The 18390-nt window shown below is 38.5% G+C and overlaps 1 protein-coding gene across 1 annotated transcript in view; it reads left to right on the top strand.

The window, feature by feature from the left end:
* Positions 1–18390, top strand: part of GAS6 (growth arrest specific 6) — a 95503-nt gene that overhangs the window by 27026 nt on the left and 50087 nt on the right. Inside the window, exons 3-4 of the mRNA XM_001373488.4 lie at positions 9045–9069; positions 11378–11440. Coding sequence (XP_001373525.2) covers positions 9045–9069; positions 11378–11440 — 88 coding nt within the window. The remainder of the gene's footprint in view (positions 1–9044; positions 9070–11377; positions 11441–18390) is intronic.

Raw genomic sequence — 18390 nt, 5'->3', positions numbered from 1 at the left:
GGAGAAATGAAGGAATCTGTGAGGGCTGGAATATAGGGCTTATAGGTAAGGAATGTAGCTGGAAAGGTAGCCTGGGGCCAGATAGTGGAAGACCTTGAATGTCCGGCTAAAGAACTTGGATTTTATTTGCAAAATAAGATTGTAACCCCTTTATTTTATTTTTTGATCATTTATTTATTTCAGATGGAAAAATTTTATTTAATTAATTAATTTAGAATATTTTTTCATGGTTACATGATTCGTGTTCTTTCCCTATTCCCCACACTCTGTAGCTGATGCACAATTCTACCGATAACCCCTTCATTTTAGAGAATAGAACACTGAAGCCCAGAAAAATAAGACCTTCAAAAAAGGAAGGAGTTCAGCCAAAATACTGTTTTTTTCTCTGCATTTCTTCAAAAGAATAGAGTCAGGGGCCAGCTTGGTGACTCAGTAGATTGAGAGGCAGGCCTAGAAATGGAGGGTCCTGGGTTCAAATGTGGCTTCAGATAATTTTAGCTATGTGATCCTTGACAAGTCACTTGACCCCCATTGCCTAGCCCTTACTACTTTTCTGCCTTATAACCAATACACAATATTGATTCTAAGTTGGAAGGTTTAAAAAAAAAACAAAATTATGAGAGTGTCTGTGAAACCATTTTCAGTTGCTCAAGACTCAAGATACTCTAGAAATTAGAAATAATTCATCTTATTCCCTAGGCCAGTCTTTCTGTAACCAGCCAGGTCTGCTAGCAGACAAAAAAAAAAAAGAAAATCTGATGATCACAGAAAAGCAAGAGTTGGGTGGAGATTGCTTGGGTCATTTCTCATAGAAAACATCTCAATATTTATCAGTGAGGTAAGTATCAATCTCTAAACTTGCTGACACTCCAAAAGAAACTTCATGACCTAGCCTATGAGTCACATAGTCTGCTCTTTTAGATAATATTCTCTCACCTCATCTACAGACAAGCTGAGTTTTCTTGTCCCCTTTTTTCCCCCGATTCTGATTTTGGAAAACAGAACTGAAAACAACCTTTTTCTTTTTAACAATGCCTCATATCCTGGACATAGCCCATATTTTTAAAAAAGCCCACATTTCAATGCAAACTCCAACAACAGGGAAATGGGTTCGAGTCAAGAACACATGTGATAACCAGTGGAATCATGCGTCGGCTATGGGAGAGGGAAAGGCGGGGGGGGGGGGGGGGGGGGGGAGGGGAGGAAAAGAAAACGATCTTTGTTTCCAGTGAATAATGTATGAAAACGACCAAATAAAATAATATTAAAATAAATAAATAAATAAATAAATATTAAAAAAAAAAAGCCCACATTTCTGCAGTACTTGGGAGGTTAACAAAAGTTTTCCCCCCCCTCCAAGCATCCTGTGGTTGCATTATGAATAGCCCCATTTTACTGAAGAAGAAACTGAGTCAAGGAAATGAAGGGACTTGCTGGCAATCTGACAGATAGTTAAGGATCAGAGCTTCTCATTGCCAAATCTGGGGCATTTCCCATTGGTTCAAGAAGCTTCTTAGATCTTTTTTGTTAAGTTGTACAAGGTAAGGCTCTTGGGTAGCCAAGGATGAAATGCTTTCTTAGAGTAAGAATCACAATTAATGATCATGCTTATTATTAAACCTAATGAGGCCCCTTGGAAGAAAGGTAATAATGCATTTGATTTATTGGTTAAAACTCAATGACTAAAATAGTAACATTAAAAGAGTGCCTGCTCCTGAGGCGCGGTGGCTGAGCTCTTCTGCTCTATTCCAGGAGGGATTCCTGTGGTTTGGCTTCTTCACCAGGCCCCACGATTCAGGATGACTAACTCCCTTCAAGGTGCCTTTAGTCCCAAGTTCAGACTATTCTGTTTACAAAACCAAACTGAGAAAGAATGCAAATAAAATGAGAGAGCTAGGAAGCTAAGGCTGCTTGTATTCCAAAGAGTTAAATACTCTATTTACCCAGGAAAGCCACCCCTAGAGACTGCAAGAGGATGTAGATCACTTATATAGCTCTGTAAAGTTAATAAAGCAGTGTCTTCACATAGTTTCACACAGTTGAGTGACCCTGGGCAAGTCACTTACCTCTCTTTGCCTCAGTTTCCTCATCTGTTATATGAACTGAAGGAGAGAACATACTCCAGGTTCTTTGCCAAGAAAACCCCAAATAGGATCATGAAGAGATGAACATGACTGAAAATAATTGAAAAACAAAATAAATGATCAAATTTGGGCTAAACATAACCTGCTGTGTCTAGTCTGGTTCAAGTTCTCATCATCTTGCTCAGTTCAAATTCTTCTATAATAGATCTTTGAGTTAGAAGTCCCTACTTGGAGTTGGTTAAATTTCCATTTGAATGTAAACTCTTGGGGCAGTGAGGTGGCTCAGTGGATAGAGTGTCAGGCTTGGAGACAGGAGGTCCTGAGTTCAAATGTGACCTCAGACACTTTCTATCTGTGTGACACTGAGCTAGTCACTTGGCCTCATTTGCCTAGCCCTTACCAATACTTAGTATTGATTCTAAGACACGGTAAGGTAAAAAACAAAAGAATGTAAATTATCAGGAGGAATTGTCTCACTCATTACTACTCTTATTCCATACTGTTCTGTCCTTGCATCATCTCCATTGCCTGGCACCTCATATGAACTTAATAAATTCTTGAAGAGTGGTTGAATTCTCCCATCATCCTAGCAAGGCGTGATAGAGGCTGGCACTAGAGGAGAAGTGCCAGACTGAAGAGTATATGAAACTGATCGGGATCGGGATCGTGATCAATTTCATATACTCCTCAGTCTGGCACTTCTCCTCTAGTGCCAGCCTCTATCACAAAGGCTAATGAAAAATTGGAAAGTCATGGACCAGATTCAGGGGGTGGTGTCCATCTTGGAAGCAAGAATCCTTCTGTCTGCTCTAGTTAAATTCCTGTAAACTGTTCTTTGTAAGAATGAATATTAGCCATAGGGGACTGGGCCAGATTTCAGTGATCCAGCTAAAAGCATCAGACAGCTAAGAGTCTGGCTCACCCTAAGAGGAAATTCGTTTGGGTTTGATTCTGCAACATTACCGTAGTAGTTTGATTACAAGGCTGTCAATGGGATGGCCCTTCTACTACCTAAAAACTGGTGCCAGCAAGCTGAGTGGCCAGTCCAACATTGTGCCTCCTCTTTAAATACTTTGCACCTTGGAAGGGACGTGAATGGTCTTTAGTTTGACTGAAGAGGTATTTTTTCCATGTCTCCTATGACCTGGCTTTCATTAGTCAGACCATTTTGACCTTGTTTTATGTTTATAAGAAGAGATGTACTTTGGTACATTAGAAGTGTCAGACTTGGAATCAGGAGAAACCCAAGCCTGAATCCTGCCTCCAATACTTTCTGAACTTTGTGGCCCAGTGCAAGTTATTCCCCCACTAACACATTTTAGATTTCTTATAGTAAAGGATGTTGTTCAGTCAGTCATTTATCAGTCACATCCAACTCTTCATGACTCAATTGGGATTTTCTTGGCAAAGATCCTGGAGTGGTTTGCCATTTCTTTCTTCACCTTATTTTATAGATGAGGAAACTGAGGCAAATAGTTAAGGGACTTGCCCAGGGTCACACAGTAAATATGTAAAGCCAGATTTGAACTTGAGAAGATAAATCTTCCAAACTATACAGCACTGTATCTACTGTGCCACCAGCTGCCCCATCTGGCGGATAGTGGCACATTATTTGTAATACCTGCATTATTTGCCTTACAGGGTTGTTGTGGGGCTCAACTCAAATAATTATGTAATGTGCTGTGTAAACCTTAAAGCCCTATATTAATGTCAGCTGTTATTGATATCATACTAGTGACAGGGTTAGGGGACTAGACTTGTGATTTCACTGGTAGATGGAGCTTCTGGGTGAGGGAATTCCCATGACCAGTGCAGTTTCATTCCTTCTCTGCGGTATTAGAGAGTTGCCTAGAGGACTGAGAGGTTAAGTGGTTTGCCCCAAAGTTACCTAGCCTGCATGCAGAGGCACCATGGTAATAAATAGAGAGCTGGACTTAAAGCCAGGAAGACTTGAGATCAAGTTATGTCAAGAATGGAAGGCAGAGACTGAACCAGATGAGCAATCTCATCGTTATCCTCAACTCTTCCTCACTCCCCCTCACTCCTCATATCTAATCAGTTACTATTAATCTTTGTAGTCTCCCCAAAATACTTCTCCGCCATGCCCTTCTTCATTCAGGCCCTCATTTCCTTTTAATTGGCTTTTGTAGGCAACTAGGTAGTACAGTGCATAGAGACTGCACTTGGACTCTTGAACATTTGAGTTCAAATTCAGCCTTAGACACTGTACGTTCTGGTCATTTATTGTCTGCCACAATTTCTCCAACTGTAAAAGAGAGATAATAAGAGCACATACATCCCAAAGTTGGGTTAAATTTTTTTTCTTGTTATATTTTGAGTTCCAAGACTTGTTTTGAGGGTCAAATGAGATAATAGTTGTAAAACACTTTGTAAAATTTGAGTGTTATATGAATGCTAGCAGTTATTATTATTAGTTTGTAAGTGATACAGGGAATGGAGCACTGGGCCTGGAATTAGGAAGAACTGAGTTCAAATTCGACCTGACATACCCCAATGTCTGGCACATAGTAAGTACTTAAAAATGCTTTTTTCCCCTCCTTCCTCCTTTCCTTTCTTCTTCCCTTCCTTCCTTCCTTCCTTCCTTCCTTCCTTCCTTCCTTCCTTCTTTCTTTCCTTCCTTCCTTCTTTCATTCCTCTTTCACTCTCCCTCCCTTCCTTTCTCCCTCCCTCCCTTCCTCCCTTCTTCCCTTCTCTCTTAGGCTCGGTCTCTTTTCTTCTCCAGACAATCCAAAAGCATAGGTTCAACAGTGCTTAAGACACTCTAGTGTCTTCTTCTTGTCTTTAGAATAAAAATCAGACTTGTATTTGACTTTTAAAGCTTTTCAGGGAATTAGATGGGGGTGGTAGATAGAGCACTGTTCCTGGAGAAAGAAGTTCTAAGTTTTAGCCTCTGACACTTACTATATAAGCCTGGGCAAATCACTTAATGTCTGCTAGCCTCAGTTTCCTCATCTATAAAATGGGGGGTTAGTAATAGCACTTGCTTCCTTGGGGTATTGTGAAAGTAAAATGGATTTAATGTTTGTAAAGTGCTTTGTAAATCTTAAAGCAATCACTTAATGTCTGCTAGCCTCAGTTTCCTCATCTATAAAATGGGGGGTTAGTAATAGCACTTACTTCCTTGGGGTATTGTGAAAGTAAAATGGATTTAATGTTTGTAAAGTGCTTTGTAAATCTTAAAGCAATCACTTAATGTCTGCTAGCCTCAGTTTCCTCATCTATAAAATGGGGGGGGTAGTAATAGCACTTACTTCCTTGGGGTATTGTGAAAGTAAAATGGATTTAATGTTTGTAAAGTGCTTTATAAACCTTAAAGCACTATATAAATTTTGTTGATGTTATCTGAGTAACATACCTTATCAGGCTCATTACACATTAATCTCCTTCACATTAAACTAGCTGCCTTGCTGTTCACCGCACATGACAGTATATCTGCCGTCACCCATCTCTTTCCCTCATGCCTCCAATGTATATTTTCAGCTACTCCTCATAGCATCCCTAGATTCTCTCAAAGCTCACCCCCTGCTACCTCTTCCAGGAAAAGCTATGCAAATCTCCTGAGTTGCTAGCGCTCTGCCCTGCAGAAATTACTTCGTGTGTATTTTGTATCTAATATTTGATGCACAAGTTGCTCTTTCCCCAATAGAATATACATTCTTTGAGGGTGGAGTATGTTTCGTTTTGTTTTTGTATCTCCACTGCCTAATGCCATGTCTAATGTGAAATAGATACTTCATAAAAAAGCTTTTTGAGAAGGACCAAATTCCCATTTTTCTTGGCTTTCACGGAAATCTGCATTTGTGGGAAATGATATTTATTGCCACTTTGTAGGCTTCAAGTTTTAAGTCCAGCCCTTGACAGATTATTCAGTTGTTCTTAAACATTTTGTCGACAATTAGGACACCCCATTACTAGGGCACAACAGTGGAGGTACCTGGGTTATGGCCACATGGTTCTAAAAGCCAGGCTCTAAATAACTAGTTCACTGAAGAGGGACTAATAAAATGTTTTCCAACTAAGTTGTGTTTTTTAAAATAAAAATATAAATTACTATTAAACGGGCTAACCCTAACTATTAACCAAGTTACTTTTTAAAAAACCCTCACCTTCCATCTTAAACTTAATATCGTGTATTGGTTCCAAGGCAAAAGAGCTGTAATGGCTAGACAGTGGGGGTAAAGTGACTTGCTCAGGGTCACACAGCTGGGAAGTACAGAAGTTGAATCTCATCCCACAACCTCTTGTCTCTAAGCTGAGCCACCTAGCTGTCTGCCCTAGATCCTTGCCCCTTTAAATGATGGTACACAATTGTACCAGTTTTAAAGAAATCATTCATCCTCAATCTAACACTTGCATTCCAAAAGCGTGAAAAGAACATTTCTTTTGTCCACCTTAAATAATTAAGTTTAGCTTTAATAACCCTTCACACACCCTGTGGGCCTCCCCTGCACACAAAACATCTGTGAATTTTATTGACATTGTAAAGACTGCTAATGGGTCAGGTAGGGCTTTTTTGTAAAAGAATAACTTTCTCCCTATCTCATTATGTTTCAGCATTAAGCTTAAGCAGACGAGGAAGCCTCCACAGCTGTTTGTTCATTTCTCTGACCAGAGAAAGCTAGAATTTTCTGCTTTTATTCAGTAAAATGAGTATTCAGCACATTTGAGGACATGAATTGTCCACTTTGCTGCTAGCACTTAGTATGGTTTTATTTCATCGTTGGGCAGAAGTAGAAAGAGAAAACTAGGGAGCCATGCAAAAGTAGGGATTCTTTTTTTCAGTCTGAAGGGAGTAATTTTCTTATTTTTTAACCTCAGTTCCTAGCTTTTTAAAACCAGGCTTGGTCTTACTCAACATTTACAATGAATGGTCCCTTAGCAACCATCCCACACAGATTTAGATACAAACTTTTGCTTCTGATACAGCTGTTTTCTTTTAAAGAACTTGGAAGTGACACATTACAATTTCACTAGAAAATAATTTTTAGAAACACATGGAAAAAAGAACTTAACAAGGCTTTTAAAGAAAGCTATGAAGTAGTTCTCCCCTAAGGGACAAGGCAAATATCTACTGCAGGCATTCACCTAGGTTCTCTCTACATAGAAAAGAGGAGGCAGGTGCAGGATGGATATGGTTAATTGGCATCAACAATATGCGGTAGGACCAGGGTAAATTTTGAAGGCTGGCATCTTTGAAGATTTAATAAGTTATCTGAAAGTTATTGTACGTATATAGATGGGGGACAGTGAGGTGGCTCCATGGTTAGAGAGCCAGATCTGGAGATGGGAGCTCCTGGATTCAAATACAGCCTCAGACACTTGCTACCTGTGTGACCCTAGGCAAGTCACTTAACCCCAAATGCCCAACCTTGCTACTTTTCTGTCTTAAGATCTATTCTAAGACTGAAGGTAAGGGATTTTGTTTATATATATAAAAAAGAAAGCATATAGATGAGCTTGTAAGGTGAATTTGTTTAGCATTAATGGTCTCAGGTTATAGTTAAACCAAGTTAAATAAACACATTTTGTTTGAAACCTGGTAAATCTCAAACTATTTCTCGGTGTCCAGAACTGTTCACGAGTTCAGAAGACTAGAGGGCACAATCCTACTATCCGTAAAGTTTGGTGGTATGCCAGAGATCCAGCCTGATAGCCAGTATAAGATATTTTAGCAGGGTAATCAGAAAACCAGTAGTCTCTAAACCAAAGCAAAAATCTTAGGAAATTGCCCCATGAGTGACAATATAAATTCTATAATGGCAAAATCCTAAAGAATTCCAGGGATGCAGAATCAAGAAATGGGTAGATCCACCATTGACACCCTTCTACTTATCTAGGTGACAATTAGTGCCCTTTAGCAGCTAGAGTGTCGGTCTTGGCTCTCTACTTTGACTTTGACGGCTGGTTCTTTATCCCTTGAGTCATTTACATCTTTGATTCCTCACCCTTCCAACCTTTTCATTACACCATTGTGATTTGAGGGGAAGGGGATGTTATAAATAGTAGTATAGTTGATATAACTTTTAATCAATTATTTCACAAGAATTTTTTTGCAAGCAAGTGAAGGTGCATACGGTTAAGTGTTGAACAAAAACACAATGTGGTCCAACTCACAGTCCAGTGGAAAGGACATTGGTTTTGCAGTCAGGGGAGTTGTATTCAAATCCTAACTACCTTGGTCCTGAATTTCCTTATCTGTCAAATGTCAGGGTTAGACTAGATGGGAGGTCCTAGGTCATATTATCTTATGTTCCTTGGATAAGCCTCTTGAGTTAATCAGTAACTAAGAGAAAGTTGTTTCCTGAATGAAATTACTCCCAAGTCATTTTTTCCTGACTATTTTTGGCCTTCTTAAAGTGCCACTAGAACAATGTTCTGTGTTTACTCTGAGCGAATAAATCCACCAGCTGTGTGGCGGAAGTCATTCTGCATATTAAGACCTTTAGCTTTTCATCTTACTTGCCTCACTATTCAGTCAGAAGTGTCAGTTCTACAGAGGTTATTACTACAGATACCATTGCATGAGAGCCCTCCTGTTGGAAGGGAAAAGCGAAACAAGTGGCTAAGTGATTCTCTACTTTTCCCTCTGATTTTTGTCCTCCGATTCCTCTTACTCTCTGTCATGGCCAACGACTTTCCCTTGGATAGTAGGTTACGTGGCTTCCTGGACAGTCACGGCCAAGGTTTACTCTGTGACTCGGTCATCAAGCACTTCTTCAAGACAGGGCTAGTAGTTTTTGTCATTTCCCTCCATTCATCAATTGTGTCAATTCCATGATAGCAACTATTTCAGTCCACTCAGGAAAAAGAACATCCAGGTTGACTTCAAACTCAGGCTGTGGGTCTGCAGTAATGAGTCACCAGCCATTAGCTAATTGCTGGTTGTATCATAAAATCAATAATTGTACTAATTGACCCTTTTTCTTTTTTTCCCCATAGGACTATTTTTACCCAAGATATTTAGGTGAGTCTTAATTACAATTTTTCTTCCACTGACATTATGGAAAGATGTACTTTATATTGGTCAAATAAAAGCACTATTATATGCCTTCACTGACATATAACTTAAATGGAGAAGAGGACTGCTTACTTATAGACTGATGTGGGCACCCAAGATGAGACAGCCACATTTTTTTTATTGGTTTCCATCTAAGTGACCTATATTGGCTGATCCTAAAGGCACTGTCTGAAACACTGGTGTGAGCTTATCATGTAGGCATAATCTATATGAGGCATAGTGTAAAGAGTGCTAGATTTGAACTCGAGTGAACCTGGATTTGAATTCTGAATTTGCTGTTCTTCATATGTAAAATGATGGAGTTAGACCAGATATCTGTAAGTTCTCTTCCAATTAAAAATCTATAATCCTACGATGAGGTTATAAAGGAACACCAGTAAGAAAATTTGCTCCTAAAGTTCTTATTTATAAAGAATATTTTTGTAAATTTCCCATTGATTTTAGACTTACAAAAATTCATTTCTGGGGTTCAAATTTTGACTGCAAATAAAATATATTTCTTCCTAAAATTCCTGTTTAGTACTGCTATTATATCCTGCAATGGAAAATCTTGACATCTTCCAAGTATAGGACTCAAGGCAAGGTTTCTTTTACATGAAAAGGATGAGATTTCCATCCTTATCCCAGGTTCTATTCTTTTTCATACACTGGATTTGGACCCAACTGGCAGAAATATTTCCTAGAATAGTTGCAGCTGAGAAAGGAATAAGAGCCTCTGCATATAAAAGGTGTCCTTCTATACCTTGCTCTTCCAGGGAAGTCCTTCCTGTAGGTAGATATTTTCCCATATCTGATAGGCAGCAGCAGGAGCTCATTCGGCTTCAGTGAAACAGCATGGTGTAAAAAGGAAGAAAAAAAGCATTTATAAAGTACCTACTCTATGCTGGGCACTTTGCAAATATCCCTTTTGATTCTCACAGCAGCCATGGGAGATAGGTGTCATTATTATTCTGTTTTTACAGTTAAGGAAACCGACAGCAGTCAATTGACTTCCCCAGGAATTAATAAGTATCTATGGCTCCATTTGAACTCGGGACTCCTTAATGCCAAGCTCAGAACTACGGTACCTAATAATCTCTAGAAAAGTAATAGAAGAAGTCTCTAGAAATATAATTGGAATCAGGAAAAGCCCAAGTTCTAATCTAGTTTTGACAGTTATAGTCATGTGAACTTAGATCAATCATCTAACTTTCCTGAAGCCCCTTTTCTTTAGCTACAAAATGAGAATAAAAATGTCACAGTAACATCTCTTGCACCTTCTTGACAGTATTGTTGTAACGCTCAAATGAGATAATGTATATAAAGGGGTTTTGACAACCTTAAAGTACAAGAAAACTGTCAAATATTAGAAATAATGGATATAGTGGATTTACTGGATATAATGGAAATAATAGATTTACCAATTCAGAAGCTTTGGCAATAATAAACATTACTTCAAGGATTTATTAAGTAGGGAACTTTATCCTCATGAAATCAATCACAGATTTAGCCTTTCTGATGATTGTCTTCATATTACTTATCTAACTATGTAAAGGGATGTTCTAAAGTCTTATTCTCAATTACAAGGGGTCTTGTTTCTTGGAAGGAATTTTGTCAATTTAAAATTCAAAAAATGATTACTGGGTCATTTAGGTGCCTTTGTTTAGTGTGGGTAGTGCAGTATCATGGAAGACTGTAAGATCCAAGTTAAAATCCCACCTTAGGCACTTCCTAGATGTTTGACCCTGGGCAAGTCACCTAACTTCTCTGGGACTCTATTTCCTCTGTAAAATAAGAGGCATTGGGCTTAATGACTTTAGAAAGTCCTTTACAGCTATAATTTATGATTTGCTACATATGCTACATGCTGTCTATCTTGATTGACACTGGGCATTGTGAGATGTGTTGCTCCAATTGAGTTTACTTTTTTGATTCCTAGTAGAGCCCTGGGTAAACTGTTCTAGTTTGGTTGAGTGAGTAATTCTCATTTGAAAAGTTTCTATTTATATAATATAATCCATCCAGAATACTGTATTAATTTCCTCTCCCAAGTATTACTTAAAGATATAATAGTAAGTAGCTGTGTGACCCTGGGCAAGTCACTTAACCCCCATTGCCTAGTTCTTACTGCTCTTCTGCCTTGAAACCAATACACACTATTGATTCCAAGATGGAAAGTAAGGGTTTAAAAAAAAGTTATGATAGTACCTATTCTCAAATTTGACTGTTTTATAGTAGTTTATTATAATGAACACATACCTTTCTCTTCCCATAGATTGTATTGCGAAATATGGTTCTCCCTACTCGAAAAATATAAATTTCATTTCATGTGTTCGAGGTAAGTCTCTTTCCTATGTTTCTTATTCTAAATACAGTTGTTGCTGTTGTTTGTCCTTCATTTTTGAAGAGGACTAATAACATCACAGTGATGTCTTGACCTGAGTATGGATTGGATTTAAGTGAGGCACAGTGGTACAAAGTCATCAGCAAACTGGATGTGGATTTTATTCTTCATCTGAGGGAAGGATTCCAAATGCCTTCTTTCTCTGAAGAGATTGTGAGCTCATCCCTTGGATTGTTTGTATTGTGTTTTTTTTTGAGGGGGGTTGTATTTGTGTATTCCTATCCCAGAATATTCTTTCTCTTTGCCTCTATTGCTCATGATCCAGCATTTCAAACACACTTGGGATCAAGTACTACTTTTTATACCATATCTTTCCTCAAACCCTGAAATGACAATTTTGTATTTATTCTGCATGTGCTTTATACATATTTATCTGTACTATATTGAATTCCCCTCCACCACCATCATCCCACCTCTGGTAGAAGACAAATTCCTTGAGGTTGGACTGTATTTTTCATTTGTTATTTTTGAATCACAGTGCTGAAAACAATTCCTTGTGCTTAAGAATAATAATAATAATAAATAACATTTATGACACCTACTATGTGCCAAGCACCACACTAAGCACTTTAAAATTATTGCCATATTTGATCTTCTCAACTACCTTGGGACAAGGCTACTGTTACAGTCCTCATTGTAGAGTTGAAGACATTAAAGTAAGCAGAGGTTAAATGCCTTGCTAAAGGTTGCATAGGTAGTATTTGAGGATGGATTTTTTTTTCTCCATAAGTTTTTTACTCATTGTGCCAAAGGGATCTTACCCCCTCCCCCTCCTGAGTAGCCTGACCTGTCTGTCAGCATTCCTCACATAACACAGTTTTGCATCTGTTTGCATCCATTATGGGCTGTAAGACAATAAAAAGGAGGGGGTAGGTCTTTTCTGGTCTTTTGCCTTCTTGAACTGACACGGGGCTGGAGAGACAGGTGAGGGGAGAGAAAGATAAATGGAGGCTAGGACACATGGTTTGAGATCTTAGAGTAAGGCAGCGAACTTTAGTCTTATCTACTCTTTCTAATAAACTTACAAAAATTAATAATTGGGTAGGAATACTCATTTAGTTCTAAAAGCTGTTATAAGATCCAAATGGTCTCCCTCTCTCTCTTGCCTCCCCCTTTCTAGAAATGGTAAGCAATTTGATTTCGGTCATACATGTATTATCATGCCAAATATATTTCTACATTGCTCATTTGTAAGAATAACCAGATAAACTCAAAACCCCTAAATAAATACCCAAATAAGATAAATTGAAAATTCAAACTCTTTGATCTGTATTTTGATTCCAACAGTTCTTTCTCTGGAGGTAGATAGCATTCTTTGTTATAAGTCCTTCAGAATTGTCCTGGATCATTATATTGTTGAGAGAAGCTAAGTCTATCATATTTGATTGTTCCACAATATTGCTTTTACTTTGTACAATGTTTTTCCTGGTTCAGCTTATTTCATTTTGTATCAGTTCACATAGGTCTTTCCAGCTCTTTTCTGAAATCGGCGAGGACAGATTTAAACTCGGGTCTTCCTGATGACTGTAAGCCCAGCATTCTATTTAGTGTGCCAGCTAGTTACTTCTGTTATGCCTCTGCAAAGTAGGTGCTTGATAACTGCACCTTGAATTAAATAGAATTGAATTGGACTATTTAACTGAACTGAATTGGAATTCCTGACAGCAAGGGGAAAAATGGAGAAATGACTTCTTTATTTTCATAGACACGTGGACTTAACTAAATTCATGGGTTGTGATGGTAGCACCTACAATTTGATTTGATCTTCACAATAAATCCTGATCACCATCTTGTCAAATAATAATAATAAACCATCATTTCAAAGTATTTTTAAAAAATTTTAACTCTTAATTTCTCTTTTAGTCACAACTCTTAAGACAGAAGGGCAAGGGCTAAGTGTGTCAGTAAATCAGATGAGAAGCATACCTTCTCCCAAGATTAAAGGACCCCTGGACATGGCATCAGAACTCGGGTTAAGTTCTTACTTTGACTCTTTCTACATCATTAGCAGACTACTTAATTTTTTTGAACCTCTTTCTTCCTCTGTAAAATAAGGATAATAGTCCTTTACTATCTAATTCTCAGAATTGTTGTGAAGAAAGTATGTTGAAAATCTTAAAGCACTTGAGAAACAGGGGTTTTATTGCTATTTGACAGGAATGATGATGATGATGATTATGATGATGATGATGGGTGTAGTTATGGTAGTGATGCTAGCAATGATGATGATGAAGATCAGGGTTATTGTGAAGGTCAAGTCAGATTATTGGGACCAAGCTTCCCTAGGAGATTAAAGGGACAACAAAGTTTGTCTCCCTGATCTACTCACTGGTGATCTTTCTCTACAAGCCATTTCATATATGATTTCCATTGAAATAAACTAGAATATGGTGCCCTCTCACACAGGGGGCGTCTGTGGGTGTTGGTGACACATTGCAAAGACTAACCACAGCATCGTGCCAAAAGAGTCAGGTAGAACAAGAATAACTATCTCCCTTAACAAGCAAGAGCTAAGACAAGCTCAGTAGCCATATGCTGACCTGATAGAGCTATTTTTTTTTGTTCCTTTATTGGTTTGTTTTTGTGCTGAACTGTCAATCAACAAACATTTAGGGAATATCTATTATTTGTTGGGTACTCTGGTAGGAGTGGGGTTACAATGATAAAAAAAAAAAATAAAAATCCCTGCCCTCAAAGAGCTTACATTCTAATGGCCAACAGTGTTTCTCTTCATATTCAATATACAATTGGTACTAGCATTACTGACTTAAAAAACAGTAGGGCAAGAACCCTTGGTGCAAGGCTTACAGTGTTCCATGGCCTTAGTTATCTGGGTCTCCAAATAAGCCCAGTTTTCTTTGTCTTGTTTTCCAAAAGGTCTATAGACACTTGCAGTTTCCTCATCTCAGGGCCAAAAGCTTTTCGAAGTATTAAAACACTTTGGTTTAGGAGACAAGAGGTGCTTGCTGTCAATATTTATTGCACAGGATTTTTTTTCAGTTGCTCTGCCCTTCATTAAGTGTCCCCCGCCCCGCCCCCCCCCCCCCCCAAGCATTTGGCTTTATCTTCTCTCTCAGAATCTCTATGTCAAAATGAGGTGGACGCTCACATTGTCTTTGACTAAGAGAAGGGTTGATGAATCCCTCCCCCCCATCCTCCCACCTCCTGTGCTTATATCAGATTTCCTTGGGGAAAAAAGTCTCCCAGGTCTCCTTCTGTGAGGTCAAAACAAACAAAGGGTGCTGTATGTAGCATGAGGCCTGAGTTACTACTTATTGTTACCCTGAAATACTTGGGGGGCACCCAAAATATAACAGAGAAAAGTGTTCTCTTGTCAGTCAGCAAATGTTTCACATTCCATTCCACAGCAGCAAACTAGTTCCTTCCTCCCATTCCTGAAACATAGCTTTCTGCTGAGGCCAAGATAAATTTTTTATCTCCTGAACAGCTCAGTCCTTGATGCCGCTGCTGAAGAGTCCAGCCTAACTTTTTAGCTGAGAAAAATACCTGCTTGAGAGGGTTTGGGTCCAGCTTTGCTGCCAAATACATAGCCAGGGAAACAGATGGTGGATTTTTATGGGGTCCTGGAAATTTAACTATTTCTCATTCATTCTTTTATCTGCTTAAGTTTCCTCCTAAAAAAGGAAGCAAAAAAAATTGTTTGGAGGGGTATATGTGTTGAGGTAGAGCACAGGGGTTATTTAAAAATGGAAAATCATAAACTTATAAATGATCAATGGTAAATTACAATTGTAGTTTAGTAGACTCAGATTCAGGAAAAGTTGCATTCTAGTTCTTTCTCTACTTAGAAAAAAAAAACTATGACCTTGGGCAAGTCTCTTTTCCTCTCTTGGCCTCCATTTTCTAACCTCTCACTGAATTGAAAGATCTAATCTCAAAGGTACCTTCCAATTCATAACATTCCAGGATTCTTTGCAAGACTATCCCTTGGAAAAGTGCAGAGACAAGATAGGAGCAGGAAGAAGTACAGTAAACTTGCATCCCCGAAGCTCTTCCAAAGAGATATGGACAATGTATCAGAATGAATCCTGATCAGAGCATCCAAGGAAAAAAGTCACAATGAATCATTTTTCCATGACAACATAGGGATGTAGACTAAGAGGTTTGTGGACACTAAGGACAAAAGTAATGGCCATACAGAGCATTCCAGTGCAGGGGGTGGCTTTGTACCAGGGCAAGAAGAGGTCCCAGATCTAGCAGAAATGGACTTAAACTTGAGAAGAGTGCAAATATATGTGCCAACTGGTAACTGTTGCTCACTACCCAGTTCTGGTTCCAGATCCAAGACTGACTGAAGGGGGCACCTATACCTAAGGATGATCTATGGTCATTGTTGGCTCTGGGCTGTTTACAGAGCCAGGAGAAAGTTGAGAAGCAAGTGGGAGTTATTGGACTCAGACATATAAGGAACAGAGAAGGGTCTCATTTCCAGCTCTAAGTCCACACTGAGTTCTGCAGCAGTCTACTGGAACACAAAATGAGGCCAGCTCACAGTCATGTTGCTCAGATCCAAACTCAAGTCAATCATTTGCCACAGAGTTCAGAGCAAGAGGACCATAATAAGATTATGCATTGGTTCAGATCACTTTGAGCACTGAAAGTTTGCAGGTTCCAGTCTCAGCTGTTCTGAAATACTGGAAGAACACTATATTCAAGGCCTCAAGAAAACAGCAGCAAAACCAGCCCGGACAGTCTCTCTAAACGTGCACAAAGCCCAGCCTTAACATAAAGTCCAAAGTCAAGAAGCAGGTTGGAAGAATACAAAAACAAATAAAAGAATCCCACCATAAAGAACATTTATAGTGTAGGAATACTCAAAACACAAATCCAGAAGAGAATGATTCCAAACCATCTATAAGCAAAGCCTCAAAGGAAATACAGCTTGGTCACAAATTGTACTGAAATTCCTGGATGAGATGAAACAAAAATTTTATTTTAATTCTTTTTTTTAATAAATGAAATGAATGCCATGTAAATTTTTAAAAAATTAGAAAGGGAATTAACAGCTTGGCACAAAAAAAAAATACAAAATCTTACCCAAGAAACAAACTTCCTGAAAATGAACCAAAAAGAAATTCCATAAAACAAAAAGAAATAATAAAGTCAAAGACCCCAAAAGTAGAAGAAAATGTAAGACAAAGCAAAAGTAATTGACCTTAAAAACAAATCAAGGAAAGATAACTTAAGAATAATTGGACTATCTAAAAGCCATGTGAAAAAAAGAAGAGTCTAGACATAATATTTCAAGAAATCCTATGAGAAAACTACCCAAATCTTTTAGAATTAAGTGAGCAAAGTAGAAATAGGAAATCTACCTGCCACCTCCTGAAAGCAGAATATTATAGTCAAAATCCAGTTTCCAGATCAAAGAAACAATACTTCAAGAAGTCAGAATTCAAGTACCAATGAACCATAGTCAGGATCACATATAATTTAGCAGCTACCACCATAAAAAAGCAAAGAGATTGGAATGTCAATTCAGAAGGCAAAAGGTATAGGCTTATAACCAAGAATAATTAACCCAGCAAAACTAAGTATAATCCTACAGAGAGAAAATGGATTTTGAATGCAATGGAGGACTTCCATGTATTCCTGATAGAAAGAGCAGAGGTATATAAAAACTTTGAAGAGTAAACACAAGAGTCAAGAGAAACATAAGAAGGTAAGCATGAAAGATCATCTATTTGTATTCTAATATAGAGACTTGTGTCTCCTGAGATCCCTATCTTCAGGAGTGTTCTGGGTGTGAGTTTATGATATCTTGATCTTAAAAAAAATGTAAAGAGAGAGAAAGAGGAATAAATTAGGGGGGAAAGGGAAAGGAAAGATTGGGAAAGTTATCTGATAATTGGTACATGTAAGCTGTCAACATAGAATCTAGAATTCCCCAAACTTGTAGTTTGAAGGAATTTGGCGATCCCCAGTTTATTTAGTTTGGAGGTAGAAACCTCAGGTTTAGACCTTGTCACAGGAAGTTTCTCCCTGAGGAAAGGTCCTACCTTCACTGGTCTCAGGCAAACAATAGACCTTGAGTTATAGCTCAGTAGGTATCGATTCAGTCTCATTAACCAAAGGTCCCCAATTAGATCCTTGAAAGGGGGATGTGATACAATGGGAGAAGCTTCTAAGGCAAAATGAGGCATCTGATGGGATTAGCCATCTCCCTCAGAACTAACTTATGGTGAAAGCCTCAGGTTTGACATTGTCACATGAGAGTTTCTCTCCCTGAGGGAAAGTCCAGCTTCAGTGGTCTCAGGCCAAAAATAGATTTTAAAGTATTTTAAGTGGGGATGGCTAATCCCATCGGGTGTTAAATATCTCTTGCCCCAATGGTTTCTACCCTTTTTATAGTCCTTTACCTAGGTGGCCCAGCCTTTGGCAGGATCTTTTCCTTTTGTGTCCATTGTAAAGCATCAGCCCCTCACTATTATTCCTGTGTGGCGCCCCTCATTTTCCTTTGTTTCCACTAGAAAGTCAATCTACTATCCCTCTCATCCTCTGTCCCCATGTTCCCAAGAAAGATATTTAAGCTTCCCAATTTTAATGGCTCCTCATAAGGAGTCCTCATCTAGTGTGGTGTCACTCTCAGGGATGATGTCCCCAGAGTCCAGGGTGTAAATCCTGTAAAAGTTTAAAAGCTGCAGTGCCAGGCTCTGAGCAAAGGGCCAAATATTGGATTTATCCCTTTCCTGATTAAAGACTTGGTTTTTGTGACTGTTTAATAGCCCTGTGTTTTTTACAGTTTAACACATAAATGTGATGGAATACTCTACTGTTATAAGAAATAACAAAAGGGATGATTTTAAAGAAACTTGAAAAACTTGTATGACCCAATGCAGAGTGAAATGAGCAGAACCAAGAGA

This window comes from Monodelphis domestica, chromosome 8 (assembly GCF_027887165.1).
Source record: "Monodelphis domestica isolate mMonDom1 chromosome 8, mMonDom1.pri, whole genome shotgun sequence".
NCBI classification, from domain to species: domain Eukaryota; kingdom Metazoa; phylum Chordata; class Mammalia; order Didelphimorphia; family Didelphidae; genus Monodelphis; species Monodelphis domestica.
Note: the sequence above shows the minus strand (reverse complement) of the source record. Positions and strands in the feature narration are given on the sequence as shown.